This window comes from Canis lupus, chromosome 30 (genome assembly GCF_003254725.2).
Source record: "Canis lupus dingo isolate Sandy chromosome 30, ASM325472v2, whole genome shotgun sequence".
Lineage (NCBI taxonomy): Eukaryota > Metazoa > Chordata > Mammalia > Carnivora > Canidae > Canis > Canis lupus.
In genome coordinates, this window is record NC_064272.1 from 27,497,626 (window position 1) to 27,513,011 (window position 15,386).

At 37.3% G+C, this 15,386-nt stretch overlaps 1 protein-coding gene across 9 annotated transcripts in view; it reads left to right on the top strand.

Moving 5' to 3' along the window:
- TLN2 (talin 2) overlaps positions 1 to 15,386 on the top strand; it is a 426,878-nt gene that overhangs the window by 259,177 nt on the left and 152,315 nt on the right. For all 9 annotated transcript variants that reach the window (XM_025472602.3, XM_049104468.1, XM_049104470.1 and 6 more), the window contains one exon: positions 12,761 to 12,916. In XM_025472602.3, the coding sequence (XP_025328387.1) occupies positions 12,761 to 12,916 (156 nt within the window). The remainder of the gene's footprint in view (positions 1 to 12,760; positions 12,917 to 15,386) is intronic.

A 15,386-nucleotide genomic window follows, 5' to 3' on the forward strand; every position in this document is an offset into this window, starting at 1 on the left:
TTTTATTTTAACGTTGATTTTGATAGGAGCACCTGGGTGGCTCAGTTGGTTGAGCATCTCTTGATCTCAGTTCAGGTTATAATCTTGGGATCATGAGATCAAGCTCTGCTGGTCTGGAGCCTACTGAGGATTCTCTCTCCCTCTCCTTTTTCCCCTTACATCTCCCACATGCATGCTCACTATCTCAAAACAAACAAAGAAAGTTGATTTTGATAGTTTGCATGACTGCAGATTGCTGTTTTGAAAGTAGTTCAACCGAGAATTCAGGATTAATTTAATACTATGGATTAATGAACATCATAAATCAGATCAATAGGTCAAATAAAATGACCTCATATACAGTGAACTGTCTGGAAAAGAAATACAGAAAATTACACTTACAATAGTATCAAAAATAATAAATTACTTAATGAATTTAACCAAGGAAATGAAAGATCTGTACACTGAAAACTTTAAGATGCTGGTGAAAGAAATTAAACACAATACAAATAAATGGAGAGATATCCCATGTTTGGAAGAGTTAATACTATTAAATAGTCCATTCACTTAGAATAATTTTCAACCCACAGATCTCTGTACATGCTATAACAATATATAGTCTTTAACTTTTACATTTATTTTTAAATTCAGCAAAATGTGTGGCTAAGGGATAGTAAGTTTTTTAAAAGCATAAGTAACAGATTTCTCTAGAACCCCAACCTAAACATACCATTAAATGGCATAATATAGGAAGTTAAAAGTGAGTGATTCTAGCATCTCATTCACTACTTGTATAGGCTATTAGAAATTTAAGTCAATGAAATTGTAACTTATGAAACATTTAGATATTGATGTTGAACACAATCATACCACATGACCTTGAGATTAATCATAGATATTCTCAGAGTAGTTAGATATATTTACAGGATACTTCTATCATACTTTCTTCTATATCCATGAACACGTTAACCTAATATTCAGAGCATTATACTTTATTGTTATAAAAAAAAAAAAAGTACTTGGGTATTGGAGTTAGAAGATGGGCCTGGAATCCAGGATAGCAACATACATCTATGTGGGAAATAGCAGAAACTCGTATGACTTTGAGAGACACCCATAAACTCCCTCAGCCTCAGTTTCTTCATCTGAAAAATGGGACTAATAATGCCTTACAGAGTGCTAGTGAAGATTAAGTGAGGTGATGTATGTAAAGAAATGTAGTGCCTGGAAAGTTAAGGATATTTGATAAATTTTAGATTATCCTTAACCCTTCCCACATCTCCCTAATCCCTGGCTCCTGAATCTTCCAATTTGTAATTTGCTTATAGCAGCCACAATGTAGAGCAAGAGTTGCAAACTTTGCTAGTGAAGAGTCAAATGGTATCCTAGGCTTTGTGGGGCATACTGTTCATCTCTGCCTGTGTGGCCTGAAACTAACTGTATGCAATACGTAAACGAATGAGCATGATTAGGTGTCTATAATGCTTTATTTACAGGCTCTGAAATTTCAATTTCATATAATTTTCAAATGTCACATAGTTATTATTCCTCTTGTGGGTTGTTTTTTTTTTTTTTTTTTTTTTGTCAACTACTTAAAAATGGAAAATTCAGTCTTAGCTCTCAGGCCGTAAAAAAGCAGGCAAAAAGCTGGGGTTAGCACTTGCTGTAGTTTGCTGACTCTGATGTAGAGAATGTCTATAAGCCATATAATGAGTCCACAGGGAATAGCTTTATGTGGCAGTATTCTCGGTGGCTAAGAACATAAGCTTTGAAAAGAAACACCTAGATTTGGATTCTGGCTTTGCCACTTAGTTTTACCTTAGATAAGTTACTTTACCTTCTATCTATATGCATGCTTGCTCACGTATAAAATTGTGCTTTTTTAAGAGGTTTAAATGAAATAGTATTGAAAAGGGGATTGTGCCATAGAAGATCTCAGTGAATGGAAGCTATAAATGTCTAGTTTTCCTCTTATATTGACTTGTTTTGCATTTTATCTTGATAACACTAATCAAAACCCCATAAGCAATGGTAAGCCATTTCCCATGACCTGCAGAGGACCTTGTTTCATTCCAGGAAATTCCTGTGTAAACCTTTCTCATTTATAAGCTTGTCTTTTAACTTTCCCTGTAGCCACAGCCAGAACCTTGAGGTGTGAGATATGTGGGGAGCTGACCCTTTTCTCCCCTTAACCATAAAAGAAAGCATCACAGAGGGCATTTGGAGCTTCTCAGAATCCTGAGTAAAGCTGGGGTAGATGACAAGTTGTTAGAGAAAAATGGCTAATGGAAAGGATCTTTAATACCATTTTGTTCTTTTTTTAAAAAAAGTTTTATTTATTTAAGTAATCTCTACACCCAGGGTGGAGCTTGAACTCACTACCCTGAGATCAAGAGTTGCATGCTCTTCAAACTGAGCCAACCAGGCACCCCTAACTAACACCATTTTGCTCTTGAGCAGCCTTTTCTTTCTGCCATGCCCCTAAAAGAGATAAGTATCTTGATAACACAGCAAAACACACAAGCCAGCCCTTTGACGCCAAGCCAGGGTTGGCGAATTCTAGTGAGCACAGCTGGGTGACAGGTTTAGGCCACATCGAATTTAAAGATTTTATTTATTTATTCATGAGAAACGCAGAGATAGAGACAGAGACACAGGCAGAGGGAGAAGCAGGCTCCACGCAGAGCCCGACATGGAACTCGATCCTGGGTCTCCAGGATCAGGCTCTGGGCCAAAGGCAGCACTAAACCACTGAGCCACCTGGGCTGCCCCACATCGAATTTAGAGCCAGAACATGCCAAAGCGTAACCCACTTGCATCTCTTCACTCAATTCTAAATCTCCCATGTAAGAATCAGCCAGTCTCCATTCCAGTGAGAAGAGCTGAAAGAAAAGCAGGCTTGACCATAGCCAGTCACTGGTTTTGAAGCCACTGTAGTGGTTGAGCTGTGTTTGAAAGAGGGGCAGGGCTTGTTAATGAATCCTGCCTCTTCTTAGTAGAATGCATACATTCTCCTGCCTCTAAGTTATGCAAGCTCAAGACATCTTCCAAACAAAACCAACCTAATGAGGACCACCTGGAGAGAAATTTCTGCATAATAGCAGCTACAGCTGCTATAGCGCTCCTGCTTGGGAGATGGGACTTGGGCCTGCCTAGCCTGCTTTCTATTCTGCAGATAAAAGAGCGCTGATCTCTGTAGCTGAAGTTGGCAAGGCCAGGTGTAGGGTGGACTGGGATGTGTGGGATATGGAGAGGAAGAGGAAGCCCCTCCCAGTATGCAGGCTCTACCACTGTGGGTCTAAAGCAGGGCTTCATGGGGAAGAACCAGTGTAGCTAGCACTGAGCTGAGCCTTTTGCTCTTTTAACTTTCTCCAGCTGCTCTGTGTTTTATGGGTAGGCTGAAATAATATGATCCCTTGACAGTGGTCCCTGTTGCTGGGTTTCAGCATTTTCTGAGTTTCTTCTGTCCCCTTCTCCCTAATCCTGATCTGATGGAATGCCCACTGTAAGTTATTAGCATGTTCCCTGTGGCTTTCTCTCCTGTCCCGAAAACTCACAATTCTGTGTTCCCTCACCCCAAAGCCTCTTGCCCGCTGGGAGGTGCAGATGGAAAAGGCTGAAGGCAACAGCTGCAAACCATATTTTATTTCAGATCCCCTTCAGGGTCCCAGCAGCTGGGCTTGTGCCAACCCTGTGTGACTAACTGCCTAGAACCTCTTTGCCTAAATTTCTGAGTGGCTCCTGACACCAGATTGGACTAGCTGGCATCATCCCTGCTGCATTGCTTATTATCCCTTGTGGAACCGGCATCTCTTTACAAAAAAATCTTACTCTTCTCAGTATTTTCTTAAGGACTGGGAGGTTCTTCCACTTCCAATAATATTCCCCTGTTGGACACTCACTCAGATTCCTGGTCCTGTTCTCTTCTTCTCCTGGGAGGATGCTGGAGGTGTGCTGTGACCTTAACCGACAGATGGCTTATGAACTGCCCATGGGGCTTAGTGGGGATTTTTGTCTTCTCTGATTGCCTTTTTTTTTTTTTTAAGATTTTATTTATTTATTCATGAGAGACACACACACACACACACACACACACACACACACACACAGAGAGAGAGGCAGAGACACAGGCAGAGGGAGAAGCAAGCTCCATGCAGGGAGCCCAACATGGGACTTGATCCCGGGTCTCCAGGATCAGGCCATGGGCTGAAGGCGGCGCTAAACCGCTGAGCCACCCGGGCTGCCCTCTGATTGCTTTTATCACAGTAGAGTACACAGTGGTAGACTGTGCTTTTGAAGTCAGAAACATTTTTGAGCTATTTAAATTTGTGTTCAAATCATGGCCATACCACTCACTAGTGCTTGCCTTGGATGGTTTGCAGATCTCTTCATTTGCAAATTGAGGATGATGAGACCAACATTTGAGGGATGCTCTGAAAACTAGTAGATAGTATTAAGTACCTAGCACATTTCTGTTATTTTAAAATTGCTTATCCCTTTGTATACATAATTTGTGTGTGTTGATTGGTATGTGTATTCCTCTGAGAATAGTGATTTAGACATTGCTAAGTTTCAGGAAATATTTGGGAAGGTTTATTTTTTTCTCCTGATAACAATAGAAATAGATTTTTTTTTTTTTTTTTTTTTTGAGAGGGACAGAGAAAGAAAAAAAAAGAGAGGACAGAGGAAAAGGAGAGGGGCAGCCCAGGTGGCTCAGCGGTTTAGCACCACCTTCAGCCCACTGGCCTGATCCTGGAGACCCGGGATCAAGTCCCATGTTGGGTTCCCTGCATGGAGCCTGCTTCTCCCTCTGCCTGTGTCTCTGCCTCTCTCTCTCTCTCTCTCTCTCTCTCTGTCTCTCATGAATAAATAAAATCTTTAAAAAAAAAGAAGAAGAAGAAGAAGAAGAAGAAGAAGAAGAAGAAGAAGAAGAAGAAGAAGGAGGAGGAAGGCAGAGAGAGAATCTTAAGCAAGTACCACACCCAGCACAGAGCTGGATGCAGGGCTTGATCTCACAACCCTGAGATCATGACCTGAGCCAAAATCAAGTTGGATGCTTTAATTGACTGAACTACCCAGACAAATTTGTTTTAAGTGAAATTTGGAGAATAAGGAAAAGAACAAGAAAATAATACAAATCACTTGAGATGATCACTGTCCTTTTATCATGTAATGAAATTTTTATTTAAAAAAAAATCTGTTACGAATTCTATTTAAAAATTTTATTTTTAAAATTTTGTTTCATGTAGGGTTTTTATTTTAGACCATATTGAAAATTTGTTGCCATGAATCTAGTTGTTTTCCATTCATATGGTTTTTACCCTAATTTACTTAAAAACTCCCCTGTTGAAAATTTTGGTTATTTCCAGTTTTTCACTATGATAAACTATAGTTACACATAGTCTTTTCACACATTTAGAACTTCGTTTTGAGTAGCTTTCTAAAAGCAAGCTGTGTCAAAAGGGGGAGCATTGTTATAGCTTTGGATTAATATTGATGCATTTTCTTCCATAAAGATTTTGCCACTTTAAATTCCCATCCATAGTGATCCTTTTTCATACCTTCTTCAATTTCAGTATTTAATTTTTTAAAAAGCTCTCCATTTTATTAAGTGAAAACCTAACTTAATTGCTTGGTTTTTACTTTTTGTTTTAATTTTTTTCTTAAGTTTTTATTTTAATTACCTGGTATTAATTACAGTTAAGTGCACTTCTTCATCCTCATCACCTATTTCACCCATCTTCCCACCCATCTCCCCTCTGATAACCATCAATTTGTTTTCTATAGTTAAGAGTCTGTTGCTTAGTTTGTCTCTTTTAACCCCCTTTGTTCATTTGTTTTGTTAAATTCTTGAATTCCACATAGGAGTGAAATCATACAGTATTTGTCTTTCTCTGACTGACTTATTTCCTTATTGTGCTTTCTAGTTCCATCCTTGTCATTGCAAATGGCAAGATTTTGTTGCTTTTATGGCTGAATAATATTCCATTGTGTGTATACGTGTGTTTGTGTGTGTGTGTGTGTGTGTGTGTGTATACGTACTACCATTTTATATATATATATATATATAAAATGGTAGTGTGTGTGTGTAAAACACACACTTCTGTATCCATTCATCAGTCAGTGGACGCTTGGGCTGTTGCTGTATCTAGGCTATTGTAAATAATGCAGCTATAAACATAGGTGTGTATGTTCCCTTTGAATTAATGTTTTTGTATTCTCTGAGTAAATACCCAGTAGCGCAATTGCTTAGGGTAGTTCTACTTTTGAATTTTTGATGAATCTCCATACTGTTTTCCATAATGACTGTACCAGTTTGCATTTTTACCAACAATGCAAGAGGATTATTTTTTCTGCACATCCTCACCAGCATTGTCATTTCTTATGTTTTTGATTTCAGTCATTCTGACTGGTGTGAGGTGATATCTCATTGTAGTTTGGATTTGCATTTCCCTGATGATCAGTGATAATGAGCATCTTTTCATGTGTCTGTTGGCCATCTGTATGCCTTCTTTGGAGAATTGTTCATGTCTTCTGCCCATTTTTAAACTAGATTATTTGTTTTATTGGGTGTTGAGTTTTAGAAGTTCTTTCTGTATTTTGGATACTAACCCTTTATCAGATATGTCCTTTGCAAATATCTTCTCTCATTCCATGGATTGTCTTTTAGTTTTGTTGATAGTTTTCTTTACTGTGCAGAAGCTTTCTATTTTGCTATAGTCCCAGTAGTTTATTGTTGCTTTGTTTCCCTTACCTCAGTGGGCATATCTAGAAAAAATTACTATGGCTAATGTCAGATAAAATTTCTAGAAAAATTCTTTTAGAATTTTTATGGTTTCAGGTCTCACATTTAGGTCTTTAATCTATTGTGAATTGGTTTTTGTATATGGTATAGGAAAGTGGTTTAGTTTCATTCTTAGGCATGTTGCTGTCTAATTTTCCCAACACTATTTGTTGAAAAGACTGTCTTCTTCTGATTGGATATTCTTTCCTTTTTTGACAAAGATTAGTTGACCATATAATCGTGGGTTCATTTGTGGATTTTCTATTCTATTCCATTTATGTGTCTGTTTTTATGCCAGTACCATATTGTTTTAGTTACTACAGCTTTTTAATATAACTTGAAGTTCAGAGTTGTGATTCCTCCAGCTTTGCTTTTCTTTTTCAAGATTGTTTGGCTTCTCAGGATCTTTTGTGGTTTTATACAAATTTTAGAATTTTTTATTTTAGCTCTAAAAAGTGCTGTATTTGGATAGGGATTGCATTAAATGTGTAGATAGCTTTGGGTAGTATAGACATTTTAACAATATTTGTTCTTCCAATCCATGAGCATGGAATGTCTTTCCATTTCTTTGTGTCTTCAATTTCTTTCATTGATGTTTTCTAGGTTTCAAAGTACAGGTCTTTAACCTCTTTGGTTAGGTTTATTCCTAGGTATTTTATTACTTTTGGTGCAATTGTAAATAAGATGGTTTTCTTAATTTCTCTTTGTACTGTTCATTATTGGTACATAGAAATGCAATCGATTTCTGTACATTGATTTTGTATCCTGTGACTTTAATTAGTTTAACAGTTCTAGCAGTCTTTTGGAGGAGTCTTTCAGGTTTTCTATAGAGTATCATGCTATCTGCAAATAGTGAGTTTTGCTTCTTCCTTACCAGTCTAGGTGTCTTTTATTTATTTTTGTTGTCTGATTGCTGTGGCTAGGACTTCTAGTACATGTTGAATAAAAGTGATGAGGGTAGGACATCCTTATCTCTTCCTGATCTTAGGGGAAAGTCTTCTAATCTTTTCCCATTGAGGATAACATTCGTTGTTGGTTTTCCATGTATGGCCTTTATTATGTTGAGATATGTTACCTCTAAACCTATTTTGTTGAGGATTTTTATCACGAATGGGTGTTTTACTTTATCAGATGATTTTTCTGCATCTATTAAAATGATCATGTGGTTTTTACCCTTTCTTTATTGACATATCTTGTTGATTTGTGAATACTGAAACATCCTTGCAGTCCCAGAATAAATCCCACTTGATTGCAGGGAATTTTTTTGATGTATTGTTGATTTTGGTTTGCTAACATTTTGTTGGAGGATTTTTGCATCAGAGATACTGGTCTGTACTCTTGTTTTCTGGTGTCTTTATCTGACTTTGGTATCAGGATAATGCTGGCCTCACAGAATTAATTTTGAAGCTTTCCTTCTTTTTCTATTTCTTAGAATAGTTTGAGGAGAATAGGTATTACTATTCTTTAAATATTTGGTAGTATTCACTTGTGAAGCTGTCTGGTCCTGGACTTTTGTTTGTTGGGAGTTATTTGATTACTGACCCAGTTTCTTTGGTGGTTATCAGTCTGTTCAAATTTTCTGTTTCTTTCAGTTTTAGGTGTTTATATGTTTCTGAGAATTTATCCATTTCTTCTAGGTTGTCCAATTTGTTGGCATATGGTTTTTTGTAATATTCTTTCTTTTTTAAAGATTGTATTTATTTATTTGAGAGAGAGAGAGACAGAATGAGTGAAGAGAGGGGCAGAGGGAGAAGCAGACTCCCCACTGAGCAGAGCCCAATGCAGGGCTCAATCCCAAGACCCTGAGATTTTGACCTGAGCTCAAGTCAAATAATTAACTCATTTAGCCATTCAAGTGTCTTGTGTAATATTCTCTTTCAACTGTTTGTATTTCTATCACATTGGTTGTTTCTCCTCTCTCATTTGTAATTTTATTTGAGTACTTTCTCCCCCCCTTTTTTTTTTTTTTTGATAAATTCGGTTAGACGTTTATCAGTTTTATTGATTTTTTTTTTTTTTTCAAAGAACCAGCTCCTGGTTTCATTTTTCTATTCCATTTTTTTTTTTTGTTTCTTGTGCTTTTTCTAGCACCTTCAGGTATAAGGGTTAGGTTGTTTGAGACTTTTCTTGCTTCTAAAGGTACGCCCATATTCCTGTATACTTCCCTCTTAGAACCACTTTTGCCGCATACCAAAGATTTTGAACCATGTATTTTCCTTTTCATTTGCTCCCATGTACATTTTTATTTCTTCTTTTATTTCATGGCTGATCTATTCGTTGTTTATTAGCATGTCCTTTAACCTCTTTATATTTGTGATCTTTCCAGAGTTTTTCTTGTGGTTGACTTCAAGTTTCACAGCATTATGATCAGAAAAGATACATGATATGACTTTGATCTCCTTAAACTTGTTGAGGCTTGTTTTGTGGCAAATATGTGATCTATTCTGGAGAATGTTCCATGTACACTTGAAAAGAATGTGTATTCTGCTATTGTAGGGTGGAATGTTATGAATTTATCTGTTAATCTGGTCCAATGTGTCATTCACAGGCATTGTTTTTCTTACTGATTTTCTGTTTTGATGATCTGTCCACTGATGTAAGTGGGGTGTTAAAGTCCCCTGCAATTATTGTGTTATTATCAGTCTTTAGGTCTAAAGTGAGGCTTTTGTAGTAAGTCTATAGATGGGTCTTGCTCGTTATTCATTCTGTCACCCTTTGTCTTTTGATTGGAGTATTTGGTCCATTTACATTCAAGGTAATATGTATTTATTGCCATTTTATTACTTGTTTTTGGTTGTTTCTGAAGATTTTCTTGGATCTATTCTTGTCTTTCTTTAATGGTTTTCTTTGGTGATATATTTGGATTTCTTTCTCTTTATTCTTTGCATATTTGTTAGCAGGTTTTGATTTGTGGTTACAGTTAGATTTGTGTATAACCTTTTCTGCATAAAGCAGTCTATATTAACTTGATGATCATTTAAATTTGAACCATTCTTTACTCTTCTCCTTCCCATGTCCTTAGGTATATTGTGTCCTATTTTTACATACTTTTATTTTGTAAGTTCCTTGACTGATTTTTTTTTTTTTAACAGAAATACTCATTTTTTTTCTGTTTTGTGTTTCCTACCTTCATGTTGTCATTTTTGGTCATTCATTTCTACTCAGACAATCCTCTTTAATATTTCTTGCTGGGCTGGTTTAGTGATCATGAACTCCTTTTTTTTGTTTGGGAAACTATTCTCCAATTCTAAATGATAGTCTTGCTGGATAGAGCATTCCTGGATGTAGGTTTTTCCCATTCAGCACTTTGAACATATGTCATTCCTTTCTGGCTTAGAAAGTTTCTACTGAAAACCCTGCAGGTTTCCTTTGTATGTAACTGTCTTCTTTTGTCTTGTTGCTTTTAATATTTTTTTTCTTTTTCATTATATTTTACCATTCTAATTATGAAATGTCTTGCTGTGGATCTGCTTTTGTTGATTTTGTTGGGGGTTCCCTGTTCCTCCTAGATCTGGGTGTCTGTTTCCTTCCCCCAGAGAAGGGAAGTTTTCAGCTATTATTTCTTCAAATATATTCTCTGCCTTCTTTTTTCTTCTGGGACTCCTATAATATGAATGTTATTGTGTTTGCTGGAATCACTGAGTTCCCTAAGTCTGTTCTCATTTTGTGGAATTCTTCTTTCTCTATTTTTTTTTAGCCTGATTACCTTCCATTACTCGGTCTCCTAGGTCATTAATTCATTCCCCTGCTTCTTCCAGCCTGCAGTTCATTCCATCGAGAGTATTTCTCCTTTTATTAATTGAGCCCTTGATCTCTGCTATGTTATTCCTCATCTCTGTGTTAGCGGTCTCACTGATACTGTCCACTCTTTTCTCATGTTTACTGAGTATCCTTATGCTCATTGCTTTAAATTCTCTATCAGGCATATTACTTATATCTGTTTACCATAGATCTCTGGTTATGGCCTTTTCCTATGCTAATGATGCACTGGTTCCACATTTGGCACTGTACTTGTGCTGAGCAGCATGGGAGGGAAATGTTACCAGCCAGCTCTTTTGTTCCCATAGGAGTCTCTCTTTGAATGCAGCCTCTCTGCTATGTGCTCCAAGATGATTAACTAACTTCCCCCACTGTGTACTCCCATCTATCTCCATACTGTATGTCCATCGGCTTTTGCCCTGCCCTTTTCTCCAAGATCAGTCCCAATCCCCTTGAGACTCTTCCATTATGTCCATTGATCTTTAAAGCTCCAGGTTTTGGGGATCCCTGGGTAGCTCAGCAGTTTAGCGCCTTCCTTCAGCCCGGGGCATGATCCTGGAGTCCCAGGATCGAGTCTCACATCAGGCTCCCTGCGTGGAGCCTGCTTCTTCCTCTGCCTCTCTCTCTCTCTCTCTTTCTGTGTCTCTCGTGAATAAATAAATAAAATCTTAAAAAAACTAACAAACAAAAAACTCCAGGCTTTAAGCTCCACTGGTTGCAAAACCTCATGAGTTTTCGCCCCTTTCTCTTTTCAAGGCATTTGCTATGGGGATTCCTTTTCCCTGTGTGGTCTCCTATGTGCTAGTCTGTCTCTAACCCTTCTCTGAGATCACCTATCCCTCCCCAGCACAGTGACCATGATTCACTTCTCTCTCAAGCTGCATCCCCACACTTCCTATGTTCTTTATTGTGGCCTTTTCTCTACCTTTAGTTACAGAGTTTGTTCTACCAGTCTTCAGTCACTTGGGGGTATTTATGATGATCTGATAGTTGCCTAGGGTCCTCCTAGTCCACTGCCATCTTCTCCTTCCTCCCCCCTCAAATGAAAGTCTGCTTTATTATTTTGAATGTATTTTGTTGTGTTCTTTGCCAGTTGTTTTTGTTGATCTATGATAACCTTTCACATATACAGTATATAAAGTCTTTCACTATCATAATTATTGTAAATATTTATCCGTAATCATTTGCTTTTTAATTTTGCTTACGGTGAGGTTTCTTTCTTTTTCTCATATTTACCCTCTATTTTTTAGATGTATCAAAGTCTGTATTTTTGTAGTTAAAGATGTTGATCTTTCCCTTTATGAATTTCCTTTGTTTTGGTGCTTGTGCTTAAAAGTCATTTCCATCCCAGGAATCACAAAAATATCCACCTATATATTCTTCCTCAATTATTAATCTCAAATTTTTTTGCCATTAGTATGAGGTAGGGGTCCATTATTTTAATAGGCATGATTACTATTAAATTATTAAAGCTAATTATAAAAGGCTTTTTCAGAGTCAGTAGATGTACATACAAACACCAAAACAAAGAATTCAAATAGAAGTATATTTAGGAGATTTACAAGAAAAGGTTTCTGTATCTTTTAGTGAGAAGATTCTACTTTGGCAGAGTTTTAATTAATTCTAAATAGCTAATATGCCATGTTGTAATTCCACACTAAATCTTTTTTGTTATTTGCTCAGTTGGCTATTAGAAGTGATAATATTTGGAATTATATTAACTTCTATTTCTCTGGATATCTACTCAGTTCTGTCCCTTCTGTCACAGATTGGTTTTGGAACAATCTGCCCTCCTAAACAGCATCTCTTTTTGGGAAGCGTGCCTCTGGGCAGCCCGAGTGGCTCAGCGGTTTAGCGCCGCCTTCAGCGAGGGCGTGATCCTAGAGACCCTGGATCGAGTCCCATGTCGGGCTCCCTGCGTGGAGCCTGCTTCTCCCTCTGCCTCTGCCTCTTCCACCCTCCCCCAACCGTGTCTCTCATGAATAAATAAATAAAATCTTAAAAAAAAAAAAAAAAAAAAGGAAGTGCGCCTTTGTGGATTTTTCTAGTCTTCTCATGTCACTGTTTTAACTTCCATATCGTTAGTGAGTCATTCACCTAGTCCCAAAACCCTGGTTTTCTAGTAGCCCTGCCTATTTTGAAACATAGTTATGTAGGCAACCTCAGATAAAACACCATGACTTGGCAAAATCATATGTATTCAGGGAGAGCACTAACCCTTGGTATTTCCTGTTTCAGGAAAAGATGAAAGGCAAGAACAAGCTGGTGCCTCGCCTGTTGGGCATCACCAAGGATTCAGTGATGCGTGTGGATGAGAAAACCAAGGAGGTGCTGCAGGAGTGGCCGCTCACCACGGTTAAGCGCTGGGCGGCCTCACCCAAGAGCTTCACCCTGGTATGGACTGGCTAACAGGGAGGATCAACATGGCCTTGGGCGATATTGTGGGGTGGGAAGGAGAATACAAGTTCAATGGGCTTCCCTTGCCTTAGAGAGCAATGTGGAGAGGGACAGATGGTGGGAGTCCAGAGGGCCAGGACTGTTCCAGTCTTCTGTGTTCCCGATGCTGTCCCTAGCATGCCCTAAGAGGAAACTGTCTAATGCTCTGAGGCTAGTCAAAGGCTCCTTCATCTCTAGTTGTTTTAGAAGTTCCCAAGCATTATGACAACTTGCTGAAGTGTTTTTTCCCAGCCTGCCTGGAAATAGCATACTGTATAGGGAAATGGCATAGACTTTGGGGTAGTATTCAAAACCAGCTGGTCATCTCCCATTTCTTAGAGTTATCTTTCCTCTCTAAGCCTTAATGTCATTAGCTTTAAGATGGGAATCATAATACCTATTTTACAGAGGTACTAAGATCAAACAAGATGATGATGATAAAATTCTCAGTGTGAAGTAAATGGGAAATAGAAATAGGGAGAATGTAGTCATCTCAACCCTACAGATCTCTGAATTCCTCCTCCCAACCTTAATAGTTGCTCTTAGTGGATTCTATGTGTGTTGTTATCTTAACTATAGCCACACTGACACATGGGAATCAATAGCGTCGTTATTTTGTAGGGCAAGTTGAGCAATAAGAGAAATCAGTGTTGAAATTTCTGTATCTCCTAGCACTCCTGAAGTGTGCTATTCTAGTCTAGTGAGTACTTCAAATATCAGCTTGCATCTAGGTAGATCTCATAATAGGGCATCAGAAAAAAAGCATAAGGAAGGAGATTTGGAGGGAGTCTTTAGTTATCTAGTTTGATCATTGGTGGATAGACTCTTGCCAGTTGGAAGGAATCATCAGAAAACAGACCATCTTCCCTCCTATAGTCAAGATGGAGGGAAGATTGAGCTCTATCTACATGGCTCTTAAGGAGGGGTGTTTTTAGAGAATGATGTCCTCATCTTCCATGGTAGGAAGTTGTGGATAATTTGTAAAAGAGAAAAATCAAGAAATTAATATAAACGTGTTTTTAGAAATACTAGAATAAACTGCTGAAAGGATTCAAAGTAGTTGTCTTTGTGGATGGGAGAGATGGAAAGTAAAGATAGGAACGACCAGGGCAAGGGCCCGTTGTGTTTTGTTATGTATCTTTTAGTGCTATTGGTCTTTTAAAACTAGGTCCAAGTCCTGTTTTGTTGAAAACAAAAAGTTATTTTAAAGATAAATAAGAAATAGTTATGGGTCACAGTAACTACCTCAAGCACAAGAGAGAATGAATATCAATGCTGTTTATTAAAGTTGGATTTAAAGTTTGTAACATGTCATATTTCTTTGCTTTCCACGCCGAGCCTTAATTTAATTTCCCAGTGTCTGGAGATTTTCCTATTGTCTTCCCCTTACTGATTTTTTTTAGTTCAATTCTGCTATGGTCAAAGGACAGACTCTGCATATTTCAAGTCTCAGAATTTTAAGATTTGTTTTTTATATCACAGGATATGATCATTCTGGGAAAATGTTCCAGGAATACTTGATTAGACTATTCTGTAAATGTTGGTTAGATCCTGTTAGTTGGTGGTGGTGTTCCAGTCTTCTCTATCCCTACAACAGTTGCAGATTTTCCTATTTCTTCTTTCAGTTTTCACTGCATGTATTTTGAAGCTCTGTTTGGTGCTTACATGTACATTTAAGATCCCTTGATCATCTTCATGGAGAAATTGTTTTAGTAAATTTGTTTGCTCTGAAATCTGCTTTATCTTAATATACCCTCTCATGCTTTTTCAAATTAATGTTTGCATGATATATTTTTCATTCTTTTACTTTCAACCTACTCATATTTGAGACCAGTTTCTTACAGAGTGCATAAAGTTGGGTTGTGCTTTTTTTTTTAATCCAGTTAGTCTCTTTTAATTGACCTTGTTAGACCATTTACATTTTGATTTAATTATTGATATGGTAGGCCTTAAGTCTACCTTTTTTTAATGTCTACCATTTTATAATATTTTTCTATTTATCCCCTCCATTTCTTCTTCCTGTTTTTCTTGCCTATTTTTGGGTTAAACATTCTTAGAGTTCCATTTTGATTCATTTATAATGTTTTATATTATCTCTTTACTTGGTATTCTTAGTGATCTAGATGTTACCATATATGTAAGAAATTAATTATAAATTTTTTAGGTGTGGATGTTTATTATTTCAAGAGAAGTGTAGAAACTTCACTTCTGTTTAGGTCTCTTTACACTCCCCACTTTTTAAATATAACTGTTCAAAGAAATACATACATTGAACACCACATGAGATGGTGTTACACCTTTGGTACAACTATAGAATATGATTAAATAAAACTCATGAGGTGAAGGAAAAATTACTACATTTCCTTCTATTTTTTTATCTGTCCCACTGTTGTTTTCTTCTTAACCATCCCAGGCTCCTGTTACCATT